Genomic DNA, 18,484 nt, shown 5'->3' with positions numbered 1-18,484 from the left:
GTCAAGGCACCCTATTTGTGTGGTATTCAACACATCCATAATGTACCACAACACAAAATCAACGTTTAAACCCATATCATTAACATATCAATCAATACACACATGAACAAGGAAACACAAGATTTATATCCCAAACGCGCTACCACATTATTCATGCATACTCACATATGCAATGTTCAACCATCAATTCACATATTTGACATGCCATCCTATCATAGATCATTTTGAACAAAAATATTTAAAAGGGCTTGTCATGCCATCCTATCATAGATCATTTTGAACAAAATATTTAAAATTAATTTGGAGTTTAAATGGAGCGCGTTAGTAATTTATCGGGTAAAGTGTTAAAAATAGGTTAATACCGCGTTTAAGTCGTTTTAGGCTATTGCATTTCATACCATGCATTAGTATAGGATTTAAGTCAATTATATAGTGATTTAGCATCAATGTGGTGAATTGTGTAATTTTTGCAATGTGTCTAGGAGGAGAGCCTTCCGGTAAAGGCAAGGAAGTCGTACCCGACGAACAGTGATCGGGGCACCTATAAAGCATTTAATTTGTACAAAACGGTGAGTAAACCTATTATTATTGTAAATTATCTAGAGTTTATTTTTGAATGCTCTTTATGTATTTTATGAAACGAAAATGAGATTAAAATGGGACTTTTGATGTTTTAGAAATAAATGTGACAAACAAATATATGGTGTTGATTATCTGAAATAAGAAACTTTTGATCATGAAATTGAGTAATGGGAGGCTACCAATTGTCTTGAAAAATATATTTTCCTATGAATGGCTTATGATATATGAGTATATGTGGCTATATTTTATAATTGCATTGGGAATTTATGTAAGCTGTCTTTTACTTTGCAGATTGGGTAAATAAATAAAAGCCACGTTATACTGTCGAAATTTTATTAAAATTGGTGGGTTTAGTCACTGCAGTGACGGGTTTTCGTGGACTGCCTATTAGAGAGGCACGGTAAACCCGGTTATATAGTTACTCCGATTGTAGAGGCGATGAGGGTAACTCCCGGGGTAGTGTTAGAGCTCACTTCAGGTCAAACCCCCACTTGAATGTGTAACTCGGCCAACGCCAAGGAACGACTTGTTTTCAAAACTAACATGTGTTTAACATGTAAATATCTTAACAACCTTGGCGGACTCGATTAGATGCATCGACAAAGGTATCCCCGAGGATTAGTTTTTGACTTGAGCCCTGTTTTTAATAAAAGTCATAAGCCTTAACAACTGTTTTGGTAAATTACAAATATTTTATGGTTTAAGAAATAAATTGAAAACCTTATGAAATGGTTTGTGATTTGTTGTTTAAACTAGCCTCCATTTTACTCGCCTTTAGATATTTATAATAATGTTTGTTTACTCATTGGGATTGCAAAATCTCACCCACCTTCTTTCCAAATATTTCAGGCTTGTGGTAGCTTGTAAATACTCGATTTTTTCTAGGATTCTAATTGACCCCTCTATCTCACAGACAGTAGGTTACTATCACCAACACTTGGTGTATTTATGGGCCACTTGTCATTGTAATTATTATTGTACATTATAACTTTGTAAATTATTGTATGTATGAATTTATTTTACTTACACGCGTTTCTATAAATATTGTTTTATATAAAAATGCTATATTTTAATCAATATTTTGAATAGTATTATTTGTCTATAAATCCTTTTAAAATAATTTTGTCTTTTTATTTACTTGAGCCGAAAACGACTGGTAATTGTTTAAAACGGAATGTTTAACAACGATTGCTCACAGGAAAGGCAAGAAACTGATACGTAAGTCTTGCGGGGTTCCGATTGGCATTCCGGATAATGAGTGTAAATCGAGACGTCGCGACAGTTGTCATGGGCCCGAGGGAAGTTTCGGGTCGTGACAATTACCATCATCACAAACACAATAGTAGCCACAAAACTACAACCCTTTAATTCTCTACTTGCATCCCAATTCCCATGACCAAAAGAATTGTTCCATTTGCCCCACTTTTTCTTTACCAAATCATCAGGTGAAAATTTTACTATATTACATTTTTGTTTTTAATTTTGAAATCGTGAAGCATTTTTCCTTTTTCTTTTAAATAATTTTTTTTTTATTTTGTGTTACCATTTATTTTTTAGGTATCTAGCTTGTTCCATTTTATCCATGTTTTAATTAGTGTACTCTTTTTTTTCTTCACATTTATTCTTTGTTAAAGTGGAAACAATTTTTTTTCTATATTTTAAGTAAGGTAGGTAAATTCATATTAATTAGTGAATCATAAAAACATCATGTAAAAATAAAAAGCATAACGAATAAATGAGTCGACATGAATATGACATGATTATTTAATCATGACAAAATCCTTGACAAGAACTAAATTTATTACATAAGATACACAATATGATATAGTTAACTCATTTAAATGCCATTGACTTATTTAAATATGACCCTTTAACTTAATCAGATATAACTAGTTTATTTAAATACTACTAATAAATTGTGTTATGTATTTTAAGTATTAATACTTTTTTAAATGTGTTAGATATGTTGAGTATCATGAATTAACCTATATATAATTAGGTCATATAGATATTAAGCTAGTCAATCTATAGAAGACACAAATATTTTTGTTTTATATATGAATTAAATATAATGTCACGATCCAAATCCAAGGATCCGTGACCCGCGCACAAGCCTAATAGGTAAGCCCACTAGACCTGAGCAAGCCTTAGAGTTCACATCCATATAACTCAAAGCCAAGGGATTTCATAATCAAATATTTATAACAAATTCAAATATATTACATTATCCCTGGCTCACAATCCATACAAACATTCGTAAGGCCATACACTGATTAGTCAATCGGGTTCATACATAACAACCCTTATACAATTCAAATGGCGCATCGTTCTTAACATATTTACAACTAACCAAATTGGGAAGGAGGAAGGCCCACACAAACTTAGCAAAGTGACACGTTGGGAGGGAAACGTATCGGATGCCATTTATGTGTCCGTCCAATTGATGACACTTGCCACATAACCCCATAGCTTCTCTTATTTACACATGGTACAACAAAGGGGTGAGTCATCTAATACTCAATAATGAGATGCTATCACAGCATAGTATTTTACAGATAAAATATATATAGGCCTATCTAGCCATAAAACTTTCATATTCAAAACATCTCTAATTTAAAGGTGTTAGGATCATCTTAATATCTTACATGCATAACTCAGCAAATTAAATTCATGTCGGATCACATCTCAACGGTGTATTATATCCACAATTCACAAGTTCCGTGTCTTCAAATCAAATCATATCAATTTAAGGCATATTTTTAAAGTCGTTATGATCAAACTAGGCTTCATAGACACACCTTAGTTGCAGAGCACAACCTCAAATCTCATTTACAAATAATTGCTTATTCTGAAGCATTTCATTAAATATCATTCACAGTGATCACCACATATTCATATTTATAATCAGATCATGCCATCCCTGATGCATGTTGTCATGGTTAAACAAAATCAAATTAGTGGTCTTGCATTGAACATCATCAAATCATGCATGGTGGCCAACCGGTGAAGAAACAAATCACATGCAAGGCAAAGCCATTGGAAGGAAAAACAGATCACGCATGTGCCGAAGCAACAGGTGAAGAACAAATCATGCACATGTCAAAACAATGGGTGAAGAACAGATAATGCACACGCCAGAGCAGCTAACGGAGAATCATATCATCGATCAGAATAATCTCTCAATGTCTGCATCACCAGGAGTAATCTCAACGGATGGCGTCAAAGCACTGTAGGTGGGAATCACATGAGAGATTAGTGCCATCGTCCTTACTTACCACCATCCCTACAAGCACACACATAGTCACAAGGTATGGGACTCCACTCCATTTCAAGTCAAATCAACGTCTGGAATTCATCATTCAGACGGAACGTATATCCATAAATCATACCATTGTTCCCGTGACATTCCATATGTCCACATCAAATCATATTTAAATTTAACGAGCTTTAGTCATCTCTAAGCTCGGTATAATTCTAAGTGCCTCCAAATCTCTAAAACATCATCAAACAAAACATAATCAATCTATAGGCCCTTATGCCCTTAACCACACAGGGGTATTTATCATATTCAATTGTATCAATCATGGCTTAACAACCTTATGCATATCTTTAAATCAACCACAAATACGTGGGCATCCATGCACAGATTGTATCCCTAAGCAATCATGGCTCTTCGGTCTCACATACTTAACATCACCTTGATTGTTGTATCATTAACCGAAATACATATCATGCCCGTATACCTAATTAGGTAGTCCATTCATCACAATTTGACACAGTCCTTAATACACAATTCATATTGCACAATGTGTAAGCTTTTTGCTCTAAGTCCTAAATACCATGGGTTTCAACAATATACCACCTTGTGGCTTACCACAAATCACACAAACACAAATGTTTTATCTCAAATAACTAATTAGCCTAGGCATCCTCATCTAGGCACACAACCATAATTGTTCTCTAGCCTAGGCACATACCTCTGGGCAAACATACATATTCACACGTATACATACATACATACATACATACATACATATATATATATATATATATATATCAATTCTCTAGCCTAGGCATTCTCATCTAGGCATACAAACAACATGTAAATACTGTGGTAGTGCATAAGTCATGCGAAATGCGTCACATGCATTTAATTAAATCCCACTCACCTTGATGATCAAAGGTACACTACAATCAAGCTCAACCTTTAGCCTCTAGTCGTCCTTTAGCTCACAAACACATCAATAGCCTCCATTCTCCCTTTAGACATATCAAAACATAAAAATCATAATTATTTCCTAACTTTCTAAAATATCTCAACTTTTCAAAAATACCCAAATTCAATATACATGCTCATTCTTCCAGAAAAATGAGCTAAATTCTTACTTTAGAAGTTGGATTGCCCATATCTAGGCTCTTAATCTCTTATAAACTCAAGGGAAGAGAGTTTGACCAAATTTGAAAGTATTTGGATCTGAGTTATTCACCGATTAAATCAAAAATCAATCGGTAAAAACATCTAATCTTACCCTTGAATTGATTTACCAAGCTTGGATCTAGCTTAAATGGGCTTCAAATGCCATTTGGGGATTAGGGTTTCATATGGGGTAGAGAGAGAAAAAGAGAAAAAGCTGAGGGAGAAAAATAGGGCGTAATGGCTTGAAACTCCTTTTTATTTTTGCCTTTTCTCTCTAACGTATCAATACATTTGGCAATGTATTGATACAATTGCCTTAATTTCAAATGAATGTATCGATATATTGAGGCAATGTTTCAATACATTTCAGTCAAATTGGTTCTGGTGCTTCTTACTTCAAATGTATCAATACATTGTAGTAATGTATAGATACATGTTCATCTTTCCAATATACATCTTACCCAGATTGCACTTTTCTTGCACCTAAACTTCCAAAAAGTCGAACTTAACACCTTAAAATCATTTCCCTTTTTGGTCACACTTCAAAATAACTATCTTTTTTTTTTGAATACTAATAAGGTGTCATTAAACCATGGTTGTGAAAAAACTCACTACCCTGAAGCAAGTCCAAAAAATAAAATTCTCAAGATGACAGAATGTATCTTAGTCCTCATTCATATAGTCAAACGCATAATCAAATCTCAATCTAAATTTCAATATTCAGGATTTATCACCAATTCTTCAAAATTTTTGGCTAAGTCTCAAGGTATTATGTTATAAGTGCCACAATTATCATCCTCACCTCAATTCATCAAGAATGCTCAATATTTAAGCATGTACTCATCACACAGATCCAAATCCCCATTATGCTTTATGTCACATAGTATACAAATCAAATCTTAGCATAGTTTACATTAAACATCATATTTATCAAAGTGCCAAACAGTGCACTACACTAGTCATGTGCCAAACATATGCACAACATTATTTTGAGCCTTCACATGCCCATATATCATATTCATTGCTCTATGGACATAGGCATACTCTTAAACTCTAAAACATATACACCAAAAATTCAACTTAGCTTATCAATTGGCTTAGCTATTTCATCATATTATTAGAATCCTCAATGTACACTAAAATTCAAAGTCTTTCTCTATAGACTATAATAGCTCATACACATGCTCCACAAGCATATACATCCAGTTTTCAACTTTACTCATCAAATCACTTGACCAACACCACATTTAGGTCATATCAAAAATCAGGGGTGTTACATATAAAAATCCAAATTTTGTGTTATAATGATCTTAAATATAAGAAAGTTATGATATGATAATTGCCAATTAGATATATAAACAAACTATTTTTTTAAGGATAAACCTAAATTTTGTGTAAATGATTATTGTATATTAGTATGTTTATTCCTTCTTAATGGAATTAAAATTTAATTTATATTTATATAGTATTTGATTTTTAGAAAAAAAAAGCTTTAATATCTAAGGAGAAAAATTGGATTATACTTTTAATTCTTAATAAGTTTTTTGTCAAACATTTTAACATATTAAAGAAAGATCACAATTTTATGTGTTAAAAAAAATTCTTGAACTATTTAAGAAATTTCAAGTAAGTTCTTATTTCCTTATTATATTAATCAAATTCTTATATTTTTATTTTGAGTCAAATAAAGTTTTATAATTAATGGTTGACTAATCTTGTTAGTCAAAACATCACTTATCATTCTATTGCATGTAAGATACTGATATATTATAATAGATAATGATATGACATGATGACATGATGACATGCTTAGGTGTCATTTTTTGCTCTTTCCGTCAATACCACAGGAGTATAAAAATAAAAATCATAACAAACAAATGAATCGACACGAATATGACATGATTATTTAATCATGTCAAAATCCTTTATGCGAACATGACGTACATTTATTGCATAGGATACACAATATCATATGATTAACACGTTTAAACACGATTAACCCATTTAAATATGAGAAGTTTAACCTACTTAGACAAAATCAACCTGTTATAATACGAATAATAAGTAATGTTATTTATTTGAAATATTAATTATTTAATAAATGAGTTTAAAGTGTTAGATATGTCGAGTAACATGGGTTAACCTATTAAATAGATCATGTTCAGGTTAAGTGTCAAAGCATTAAGGTAGAGTAAATATTTTATGTGTTAAAAAAATTCATAATGTTTGTGATAAAAGGTAGAGTTTAATAGTTTTCAATATTTATGAGAATTAATTTTCTTTTAATTTTCATTTCAATCCTTTTAGCTTTTTTTTTTTTCCTAAATATTTTGCCCCAGCTATTCCCACTTGGCAGAAAATATTTCACCGTCAAAGCCGCGTATTGCTTGAATGAAACTTGGCCCATCTGATGTTTCAGTGAAGCAAGATGAAAGCCAATGCTTTAGCTTTGATCAACTAATTAAATTATTAAAAAATTCGTGGAAAAAATTAGGTTTGCCAGATAATCCAGTTGTTGATAGAGTATAGTATAGAATAGTATAGCCACATAGAGGATGCCTTATAAATAAAATAATGATTATTGATAATGACCAAAAGAATTCCTTCATGGTGGGTAGGTGGGCATCCACATGAACCAAATGTATATATACGGGCTGTCTCTATCTATCCATTTGCATGCATATATGGTTTTCAAAGGGAGTGCAAAATCGTGCATAAAAAATGAGATATTACACAATCAAATAAGTGGATTGACTTTTTTTTTTTTTTTGTTTTTGTGGTGTGAAGCATTGCACCTTTCGAACTCTTTTAAGTTGTTCAATAATCCCTCTCCCTCCAAAACAAGAAGCACTTTTAAGTGTCAATCATTCGGCTTATTGTTTCGAACTTTGTTTGAATCCAGTCATAATTGCTAAAGCTGGCTGGAGGGTGAAAACCAAAGTTTTGAATACCCAAATTATGATTACTCCCATTTCTTTGCCCTTGTGTTTTTAATGTTGCGTGTTTGAAAGCCAAAACAGTCATTCCACTGTTGCTGTTGGGCTTAGAATAACCAAACTAGGGAGCCTCTGCCTTTAAGACCAGGTTTTATCAACTGCTGGGACGCATTTTCTTTTGATATTAAAGTTAAGTCCATTATTTGAACAAATAATTTTTTTTTTACTTTCTTCTATTTAACAGTTAATGATTGTCACATAGAAATTGAATGACACCATTATTGTCTATCATCATCTATCTTTTCTTTACAAGGCTGAATTGTTATGTAGCCTTGATATCAAATCCATAACAATTTGTTCCACTTGCCAAATAACTTAGCATTAGAGATTTCTTTTTAAATACATAATTCTTTTGACTCTAGTTAGGGATAGCAATGGATACTCTTTAGTCAAGTATATGTAAATATCTAACTCAATTATTAGGATATGCGTATTTTATATTCAAGTTTGGGATGGGTTCCAGTAGCATGTTTAGTACCCATCTCGGGTTCGGGTATTACTTTTTGAATGCCCAATACCTGATATTCCAACTCGATTATAAATATTTATTTATCTATTTTTAATTTTTTTAATTAAAGGAAGAAAATTTTGAATTTTGCTATTTAGGTAAAGAGATTATGCACAAATTAATAAGTCAAATTTTCAAGTGTATTTATTTATTTTTTATTATTTAAATTATTGTTTGAGATATTTTTAAAATAAATTGTTATTTAAATTTAAAATTTAAAATTTGTTTTTTTTTAAATTTAATTATTAATGAATTGTATAGATATAAATTATGAAATATAATTACTATGTTATCCAAGTATGAGTTTGAGTCCGAGTAATTAAGTACTCACACAGAAGTTAATAAATTTTTTTTCATAATGAAATATTTCAACGAATTCAATAATTAACAAATAATGAATAAGATATCATTATTCAAATCCTAATAAAAATTTTAAAATAATTATAAAGTTGGAATATTTTACTTATTAACAGAATTCGAGGTAGAATACCTCAATCACCGAGTATCGTACCCATCAACAACCTTAACTTTAATGAATCTCTCCACTAGTTTACCATGAAGCCACCCACGTGTACCAAAATCAATCCACAGTTAAAAGTGTACTTTCTTTTTCCTTTCTTTTTAGAAACAGAATACCATTAATAAGAAAACAACTTATGCCCACGTTCACACTAACTCTCCCTTGTTTCTATTTTTCGTTTCTTGTCTTCTAATTCCATGAGGTCCATCTAAACAATCTTACTTGCATTTCATTAGAATTTCACACAGGTTGACAACCAACACAAGAGGTGCTTTCTTCATTTAGGTTTCATAATAGAATAGCCCACTTGTATGGATTTCATTCCGCTCAAGCTTCTTAATTACTTTAAAGTTTCTCTTTTTTTCCTTTAATAGAAGAGTAAAATATTTTTATCTTTTAAGTTTTGATCAAAATTATATAAAAATTTATTAATTTTCAAAATAAACATTTCGTATCTAAGAATATAAATATCGTTAATAAAAATTATAAAAAAATTAAAACATTTTTTTTATTAATTTAAAAAATTATTATTATATTTTAAAAAAATAAAAACATAAAAAAAATAGGAAACACCGATCGAATGCTCCCCGGCTCACCAAGAAAGGGGAGCACCAGGGAGCTTGATCGGGGCTCCCAAAGGGATGCTCCCACAGGAAGAGGTTTTTTCTTTAATTAACAAAAATAATAAAAAATATAATAGTAATTATAAATATTAATTAAGGATAAAATAATTTTTTTCTCTTATTACGTCAGTAAGTTGATAGAAATACTAACTGTTAAACGTACGTGTCTAGTAAAAAATATTTTTAAAAAACAGAGTATCTATTTTAAAAATTAATAAATCTTTATATAATTTCAATCATAACTTAAAAGGTATGAATATTTTATCCTTAATAAAAAAAATGATGTGACAAAATTTTAACTTTAAATTGATTTGGGTATACATGTGTCACTTTATTGTTAAAAGAATCAAGCAACCCCATTGCTAAAAGAAAGTAGTGGAGAGAACCTTTTCTAAAAATTTATTTTATTTTTCAATTATTAAATAATTATAATTTTCTTGACTTTTGACATTTTATTTAGTAAGTACTTTTTTGTTGAAAAAAAATAAAATAATGCTATTTAACTCAAAGATTGGATAGTTTAAATGTTGATTTACTCATAAGAAATAAATATTTATAAATTTATTATCTATTTCGTGGGAAAAAATTTATTGACTGTTTGTTATTATTATACGAAAGTTTTTATATAAATATCACCTTAATATACTTTTTGACATTTTCTTGAACTATGTTTGATTCAAGTTTTCATTTTTTGCTATTAATTATTTTTATTCAATATTTATGAAAAATAAAAAAAGTAGTCAGTAGCAGTCATTGTGTCCCTAGTTATTAACAAACTATATAGGCAAGAAAAAAAAAAGAAAGGAAAATGTTAAAAAAAAAAAAGAATAAGGGCATAGGTGACAGAACGCGCAAGGTCTGGCCAGGCCAGGCGGTCAAACTAAAAAAACCAGAGAAAGAAGGGGCTGAATCGAAAATACAACAGAGACAGGGGACAAACCTGAAAAATCGTGAAAAATCATTATCCTCATCATTATTAACTTTTTGGGACTTAAAAGGACTACTATTTATCTCATTTACCCCCACGTCCCCACGCTCCCACCCCCGGTTTTCGCTTCTCTCTCTATATCGCCTGCTTGCTCTTCTCTCTCTTCCGTAATCCAAGCGCGTAAATGAATTAGAATTAAATAAGCTGTTTCGAGTCCGACACAGAGTCGGTGGGGAGAGAGAGGCATTTTTTTCCATTTCCATAACCAAAAAAGCTAAAGCAAAAGTCCATAACTAAACACCAAATCCTCTCTCTCTCTCTCTCACTCGCGACGCTAGCATTTTCAGGCACGCATTTTACGGAAACAGCGCCGCCGTGTTCGTCAGATTCCGGCAAATCCCCGGCGACACTTCACCGTGATGTCAGATTCTGATCAGCAGGTCGTACTCTCTCCCTCCCTTTCTAAACTAATCTCTGCTTTTTACCCGTAAGGTAAGGGAAACGTCTTGGCATGTCAGTTTCTACGGAGAGCTAAGCAGCACTTTCGGTTTCACTGTTTTCACTGCTTTCTTGAGTTCTTCCTCCGATCTCTCTTTTTTCGATGCTTTTTATTATTTCATTTTGTTGTTTTTAAAGAAATGTAACTTGAAAATGGAATCTAATTCTCTTGTTCTAGATTTGCTTTTCTTCCACTCTGCAGTAATCTCAGCTTTTTAGAAGCTGTGTTTTTTTTCTTTTAGAAATTAGATTCTTTCGTTTTGATTCGACAGATTCTAGTTTTATTGAATCTCAAAGTTCGTTTTGTTTACTTAAATTAGAATAATAATAGTTTTTCTTTATTTTTTTATCATTTTCCGCTCATTTTCCGATGAATGCAGTTGATTTGATACTTTGATCATTTTCAAATTAGAGCAGAAATTTGATAATTTAAATATAAAGAAAAATTTGCTGTTTTTGTTCAGAGCTTATAGCGACATGTGATGTGATGCAACATTTGAGAAAAAGAGAATGTTTTCTGAATTTTTGGCTCTGCAAAATATTAGACTTGTCTTTATACATTCTCTCATTTTCATTTCCCTTCAAAATCGAGCTCACTTGTTCTACTTTTTTTTCTTTGCCTTAGAAGCCTCCCTGTATTTTCCTTTTCAATTCTTTTTTTTTAGGGCGAGTTTTAAACCGGTTTCCAGGTATTGAATTTAGACCTAGAATTTGATTTGTAAAGTAAGTAGCATGTTTGACTTGTAGGAGTATTGTATTTTGAGTTGGTTAGGACTTAGGACATAAAGAGTATAATATTCCTGCAATTTCATCATTTTGAGTCATTATTACTATTTTGAATCTATTTTCGCTTCCAAGTTTATTCTGTTAAATACAATCTCATTTAATTAATCTGTAACTTGGCTTTGACATTTTTCCTTTCTCTTCGGTGGACTTTATTTTTCTTTTTGTATTTTTAAAGAACAAAAAACTTTGGAACTTAGTTTGGGTTTTTTTGTTTTTTTTATTTGTGTGCTTAACAGGTGTTGAAATGAATGGGATTCAGAACAGGAAAGGGCAGAATATTGAGAAATTTCCAGGATGTTTGGGCAGGATGGTAAATCTGTTTGATTTGAACACAGGCATTCCTGGAAACCGGCTGCTTACTGATAAACCACATCCTGATGGTGAGCACCTTTCTTGAAAAAACTAGTGTGTATATATAATACATATATTTATTTTTCTTTTCAACTACTTGGAACATTTTGCTATCTGGATATTGGGATGATTTGGGGAGAGTTGTTTTCTCAGTTGCTTTTTGATCAGATCAATCATGGTGTGGTTCTCAGGATCATCACTTGTTTCAGTATTCCTTTTTTACCTTCAATTCAATCGTTTACAGTTTATTTTTTGGCCCTTGTTTGAACCAATTTCAGAACTCTATAAAATGTCATTTGGGAAAGTTAACTGCTGCATAGACCTTTATATTTTCTCACGAAATTTTAAAAGTTTCTAAAAGGGTTCAATATTATGCAAGTCTTATTCTGATTCTAGAGGTCAATTTTTCTAGTTCATGTTGATTGCCTTATGTACTGATAATTACCTTTTCTTTCTCTTTCTGTGTTTATGGTGTTTTCTTACTGGTAGTTTTAAATTGTACCGTTTCCCCCTATGAATTCACTTTAATATTCAATTGTATATATGAATCTATTGTTGCTTATTGATATTTTTGGTTGTTTATGCTTATATTATATATTTATCTGGCAACTGTTGACATGGTGCTGGTTTAATGGCAGGTTCCTCACTCTCAAGGAGTCAATCTGACGTGGTAAGGATGCTTAGCCCCTCCTTTGGAGATCAGATAGAGGATAAAGTGGTAAATACTGGGCATTTAATCTCTGTAATAGTGATTGTTATAATTTATGAACTAGTTGGAAACAGAGTCTGTGCACAACTTGTCTTTGTTATATCTTCCACTTGAATTATAATATTAAATGTATTTGTGTCCTGACCTGTGTTGAAATTTTTGGTGTGCAGGTTGTGTCTGAGTTAAGGAGAACTTTGTCAAACAAGAAAGCTAATGGAACACCAATGAAGATGCTCATAGCCCAGGAAATGTCAAAAGAAGTGGAGTCTAAGCATAATCCACCCAATGTGGTCGCTAAGTTGATGGGACTTGATGCACTACCAAGGCAGCAGCATAATATGGCTGCACAAAGACGCCATTCTAAAGGTTCTTCTCGGCATTCTTTGAGTCATTCTGAGATACCAGTGGAAGGCTGGGAGCGAGATCAAGGCTTTTCGAACAAGCAAATGCAATCTAAAGTAAATCTCTGTCAAGAGCTGAACAAATACAAAGATGTTTATGAAATCTGGCAACAGACCCCAAGGACAACCAATGCAAGAGATAGTTCTCCACAAAAAGGGAGGTATAATGATAATGGGAATGAGAAAAAAATGGCTCTAGTTCGTCAGAAGTTTATGGAAGCAAAACATCTGGTGACAGATGAAAAGCTTCGGCAGACCAAGGAATTTCAAGATGCCCTGGAAGTTTTGAGCTCCAATAGAGAGTTATTCCTCAAGTTTCTGGAAGAGCCAAATTCCACTTTCTCCCAGCATCTCTACAATTTGCAGTCTTTGCCTTTACCTCCTGAGACAAAGCGTATCACTGTTCTTAGACCTTCTAAGATGGTTGATAAAGAGAAATTTTCTGGAATAGGGAAGAAGTGTGACAAACAGACAAACAAACCAGCGCAGATGGGTCAAGTGACTGGTTGGGATAGAAATAACACTGCATGTTCTCCTCCTTTCCCCAGTCCGAAAGTTGATGATTATCCTTCCCAACCAACAAGAATAGTGGTATTGAAGCCCAGCCATGGGAAGACTCAGGACATTAAGACTGTGGCTTTTCCATCTCCCTCATCACCTAGGATATTACGTGGTGAAGATTTTTATGAGGAACCTGAAGATGATGAAGCACGAGAATCAAGAGAAGTGGCAAAGGAAATCACTAGGCAGATGCGTGAAAATCTGATGGGTCATAGGAGGGATGAAACATTGCTTTCTTCTGTGTTTTCCAATGGTTACATTGGTGATGATAGTTCATTTAATAGATCAGAAAATGAGTATGCTGCGGAAAACCTTAGTGATTCAGAAGTCATGTCACCAACTTCTAGACATTCATGGGATTACATCAATAGGTTTGGTAGCCCTTATTCTTCCTCTTCCTTCAGTCGTGCATCATGTTCTCCTGAGTCCTCAGTTTGCAGGGAAGCAAAGAAGAGGCTTTCAGAAAGATGGGCCATGATGGCATCAAATGGGAGTTCTCAGGAACAAAGACATGTCAGGAGAAGCTCAAGCACATTGGGTGAGATGCTTGCTCTTTCTGACACAAAGAAGTTGGTGAGATCTGAAGAAGAGGGAAGTAATAAGGAACAAGAACCTAGGGGATCAACTTCCTGCATAGTTAGTAATTTGGATAAAGAGGAAAGTACAAGTGATTCTCCCAAGAATCTTCTCAGGTCAAAATCTGTGCCTGTGTCTTCTACCGTGTATGGTGCAAGGCTTAATGTTGAAGTTTCAGATCCTGAAGCTAGCAAAGAACAAGTTTCTAAGGAACTGACAAAGGCAAAGAGCATGAAATCATCTTTAAAGGGGAAAGTTTCAAGTTTATTTTTCTCAAAGAATAAGAAAACAAATAAAGAAAATTCTAGTGGATCTCAATCTACAGATGGATCTCCATCTGCAACTCCTGGAACACCAGGGTCACAAGTAATTCATCCTCGAAAGAATAGCAATGATGCATCTCAGTGCGTTAGTGACAGTGGCATCCAAGAGTGTTTGTCTCCTGTTCTAGGTGAATCAGCAAGTAAAACTGCCTTACCAGATTTGATTGGCATGGGACAGAAACAAGGCATAATTTCTATGGAGGTAGTTCAAACTTCCTTAGTTTCTTGGCCATGCATTTTATTTATCTTTCTTAATATATACATTCGTACATATATATATATATATATATATATATATATATATATATATATATATATATATATATCTGCTCTAGTTTTTCTGAACAGCTATGAGATTTGACTGATATGATGGTCAAGATGGAAAATGGCAATGTAGTTTGGTTAATCTAGGAAGGGAAAGGTAGCACATGAACTAAAATCTTCCTTTCTCATTATTTGAAGTTGTGTGAATTCTGAATGGGTATATTTCCACTAATGGGGTTAGAATATATTTTGCTAATACAATGGATTTTCGGTTCCTGGGGTTATGTGAATGGGTATAATTCCTCTAATGCTAGTACGATGGGTTTAGGGTGGTGATGCAGCAATGTAAATTGTGAAATAATGTCTTAATCTGTCATGAACAGAAAAGAAGTCTTTCTCTGCCGTGGTGGTGGGCACAATTATGTTTTACAATTGAAAAAGAAAATTAGAACAACTAATTAAGGGTGGATCTCATATTTAAGAGTGTTATTATATTTCTATTTGTTAAGTGTTCTTGGTTATGACAAAGATCAATCATACTCTTAGCTAAACTTAAGAGGTCGTCCCCATTTTATGAGCTAATAGCGGCCATAAAATGCAGATTCTGTGAATTGAACTTGTTATAAGATTTTTTGTCTTTTAAATTTGCATACCTTAATCATTTATCGATACTGTGCTTACCTTTTGTAGGGAGGGTTGTCTGTAGCAAAACCTTCAGTGGCTGTCCTTATAAGTGAGAATCAGGACCAGCCAAGCCCTATTTCAGTTTTAGAACCTCGGTTTGAGGAGGATGAGAGCGCAATTCCAGAGTCCTCTGGCAGTATCAAACCAGTGCACCGAGGTAAGCTTCAGTTGTTAAACTGGGGAATTTGTTATATGTCTGATTCTTGTTATCCTCATCAATTGTCCCATTTATTAATACAGGACTGGAGGTGCCACCTAAGTCTAACTTAATTGACAAGTCACCACCTATAGAATCGATTGCTCGCACCCTGTCCTGGGATGATTCTTGTTCAGAGACAGTCACATTATATCCATCAAAACACTCTTCTGTTTCCCCAGGTGCCAAGGAAGAACAGGATTGGGTTTTCTCTGTCCAATCACTGTTATCAGCGGCTGGTCTCAGTGGTGAGGTGCGGTTGGAGTCATTTATTGGTAGATGGCATTCGCCTGAAAGCCCATTGGAGCCATCCTTGAGAGACAAATATGGCAATTTGAATGATAAGGAGCCTGTGCATGCGGCTAAGCGACGAGAATGGAGATCAAACAGGAAGCTTGTGTTCGACTGTGTGAATGCAGCATTGCTGGAAATCACAGGTTACGGGTCATCGGGCAGGGCCCAGATGAGGGTGATGGAGGGTGCATCAGGCACGTTGGTTGACCATGTGTGGGGCCGAATGAAGGAATGGTTTTCCAGTGAGGTGAAATGTTTGGTGGGAGATGATGGGGACAGCAACAGCCTGGTGGTGGATCGGGTGGTGCAGAAAGAAGTGGTTGGTAAGGGGTGGGCTGATCGTATGAAATTGGAAGTAGATAATTTGGGAAGAGTGATAGAGGTGAAGTTGCTAGAAGAGCTTGTGGAAGAGGCGGTGGTGGATTTGAGCGGTAGGCTGTTTTGAGGCGTTCCCCTTGTGTGTTTTTTGCCTCTATTGATTGTAACTTTATTATTTTGTGCATTTGATTTTCCGAGAATGATGGTCGGTCGGTCCTTCCTTCCTACTACCACCACTGCGCTGCCCACCTTATTTGTTTGATTGATGCTGCAGGAATGTTTATTGTATATCACTAATGTTAATCTGATAAGTTGGTTTAATTTTCAAGGTTCCCCCACAAGACAACCTCAGTAATATGTATCTAACCTCCCTGTCAATGGAACGGAGCTATGTGTTCCCCTCGGGCTGCGGCCCTCCCCTCCCCTCCCCATGTGATCTGCCAGCTGTTTGTACGGGCACAAAGGACGAGCCACAACTACCCAAGCCCTGAGTGGAAAATGGTAAAACTTTTTTTAATTTTACCGTACAGTGAAATTATAAGTCTTTTACTTGCACAATAATTGATCTCATCCTTTTGGTTGGAACCTGTCTGTCTACTCAAATTGTAACTGGGTCCTAATTGTTGATGCTTTGGAATTGTTTTGGAGTGATTATTAATTGGGGCAAGCAACGCTCTCAAATTCCATCCGCATCCTTCTATTTTTGGTTTCTTTGTGTTTTATTCTTGTCGTCGCGTCACTCTCAATTCTCATCTATCATCTTTGCGTGTGAAAATTGAAAGTGAAAAGTGAAAAGTGAAAGTGAAAGTGAAAGTGAAAACTCTCAAGCCTGATTCTTCTTCATTCCTTTCTCCTTTGTTGATAACCAAACCACCCATAAAAATCGTGTCATCACAAAACAAAATTAGGTCAAGACCATTAATGGAGAAAACTCATTGAAAAAACAAAAAAACAAAAAAAGATATTTCCCTTGTTGGGACACAGCAAGAACGAGGATTGAATGAGGGAGGCGGTTTTCCACTGCTACATGAAAAGTACACTATGGCTTCTTCTTAAATTGCAAGGGGAGAATTTTTTAACCCACAAAGCAATGCCCTACTTCTCTAAATAGTTTATGGATGTTCACTGTTGAAGCCTAGACTAGCATTTTTTCAGGCACTCGGGCTGGTCTGGTCCATTTCTGCCAGCCAACCAAGATGATAACAGTCCCACCTCGCATTTATTAAGGCAATGGTGATCTGATGGGATTGGAATTTGGATGCTGCTTGACCGTAGGATGAGAATTTAACCCATCACACCCACACCAGTTTTTGTGGTTTGGCCTCATCATTACTTGTGCTTCTCAAAACTGGAACTCTTGGACCCTAACAATTAGTTGACTTGTGAAAATGTTATGGAGTTGAAAGAGACTACACCGCTTAATCCTTTGAAATGTTGAAAATAGCTTCAGAGTCTTGAACGGAAGGGCGGCTGACGCGCCTGGGTTTCTTTTGTATCATATTATTTCTAAGTGACTGTGTAACATATCTCAGATGGAACACAAATATTGGATTTAGAAGTAAAAATTTTCCTTGGACTCATGACATGATGTTAGACCTCTCTTAAGAGGTATCAACATTGAAATGGGCTCGGACGTTCGTTATATAATTAGATGAGCTAGAAAACAAATTCGTAACAAATGAGATGAGTCCCACTTTATAGTAAGCAAGGGCGAAGGAGAGAGGTCTCAGATTTTTATTTTTTTTTTCATTTTTATGTGTATAAAATTTAATATATATAGTTTTGGCACCCCTAAACAAATCAAATGAATTGATTTGGAGTAATGGTAAAAAATCTAAGTTAAATTTTATAGGTCCTATTCAATCTCTTCATGATCCAAATTTTGAAATTGTTTTTATTTTTTTTTCCTTTCCAAACCAAATAAAAACTTTTTAACTTGTACAAATTTT

The 18,484-nt window shown here is 33.9% G+C and overlaps 1 protein-coding gene across 1 annotated transcript; it reads left to right on the top strand.

The window, feature by feature from the left end:
- Window positions 1-10,675: 10,675 nt before the first annotated feature.
- Window positions 10,676-17,202, top strand: TRM20 (methyl-coenzyme M reductase II subunit gamma, putative (DUF3741)). The gene is made up of 6 exons (XM_018119353.2): window positions 10,676-11,014; window positions 12,095-12,238; window positions 12,848-12,927; window positions 13,089-14,981; window positions 15,734-15,884; window positions 15,968-17,202. Exons 2-6 carry the CDS (start codon window positions 12,103-12,105, stop codon window positions 16,660-16,662), a joined length of 2,955 nt encoding a protein of 984 aa, XP_017974842.2. The 5' UTR covers window positions 10,676-11,014; window positions 12,095-12,102; the 3' UTR covers window positions 16,663-17,202.
- Window positions 17,203-18,484: the final 1,282 nt, after the last annotated feature.

The sequence above is a fragment of the Theobroma cacao genome, chromosome 1 (genome assembly GCF_053813885.1).
Source record: "Theobroma cacao isolate CCN51 chromosome 1, ASM5381388v1, whole genome shotgun sequence".
Classification (NCBI taxonomy): domain Eukaryota; kingdom Viridiplantae; phylum Streptophyta; class Magnoliopsida; order Malvales; family Malvaceae; genus Theobroma; species Theobroma cacao.
Note: the sequence above shows the minus strand (reverse complement) of the source record. Positions and strands in the feature narration are given on the sequence as shown.

Excerpts from the sequence above, each read along its gene's own strand:
- TRM20 (XM_018119353.2), top strand. The coding sequence starts at position 12,103 with ATGAATGGGATTCAGAACAGGAAAGGGCAGAATATTGAGAAATTTCCA. Across the intron at positions 12,239-12,847 it reads TGATAAACCACATCCTGATG|GTTCCTCACTCTCAAGGAGT; the intron begins GTGAGCACCTTT and ends GTTTAATGGCAG. Across the intron at positions 14,982-15,733 it reads AAGGCATAATTTCTATGGAG|GGAGGGTTGTCTGTAGCAAA; the intron begins GTAGTTCAAACT and ends TACCTTTTGTAG.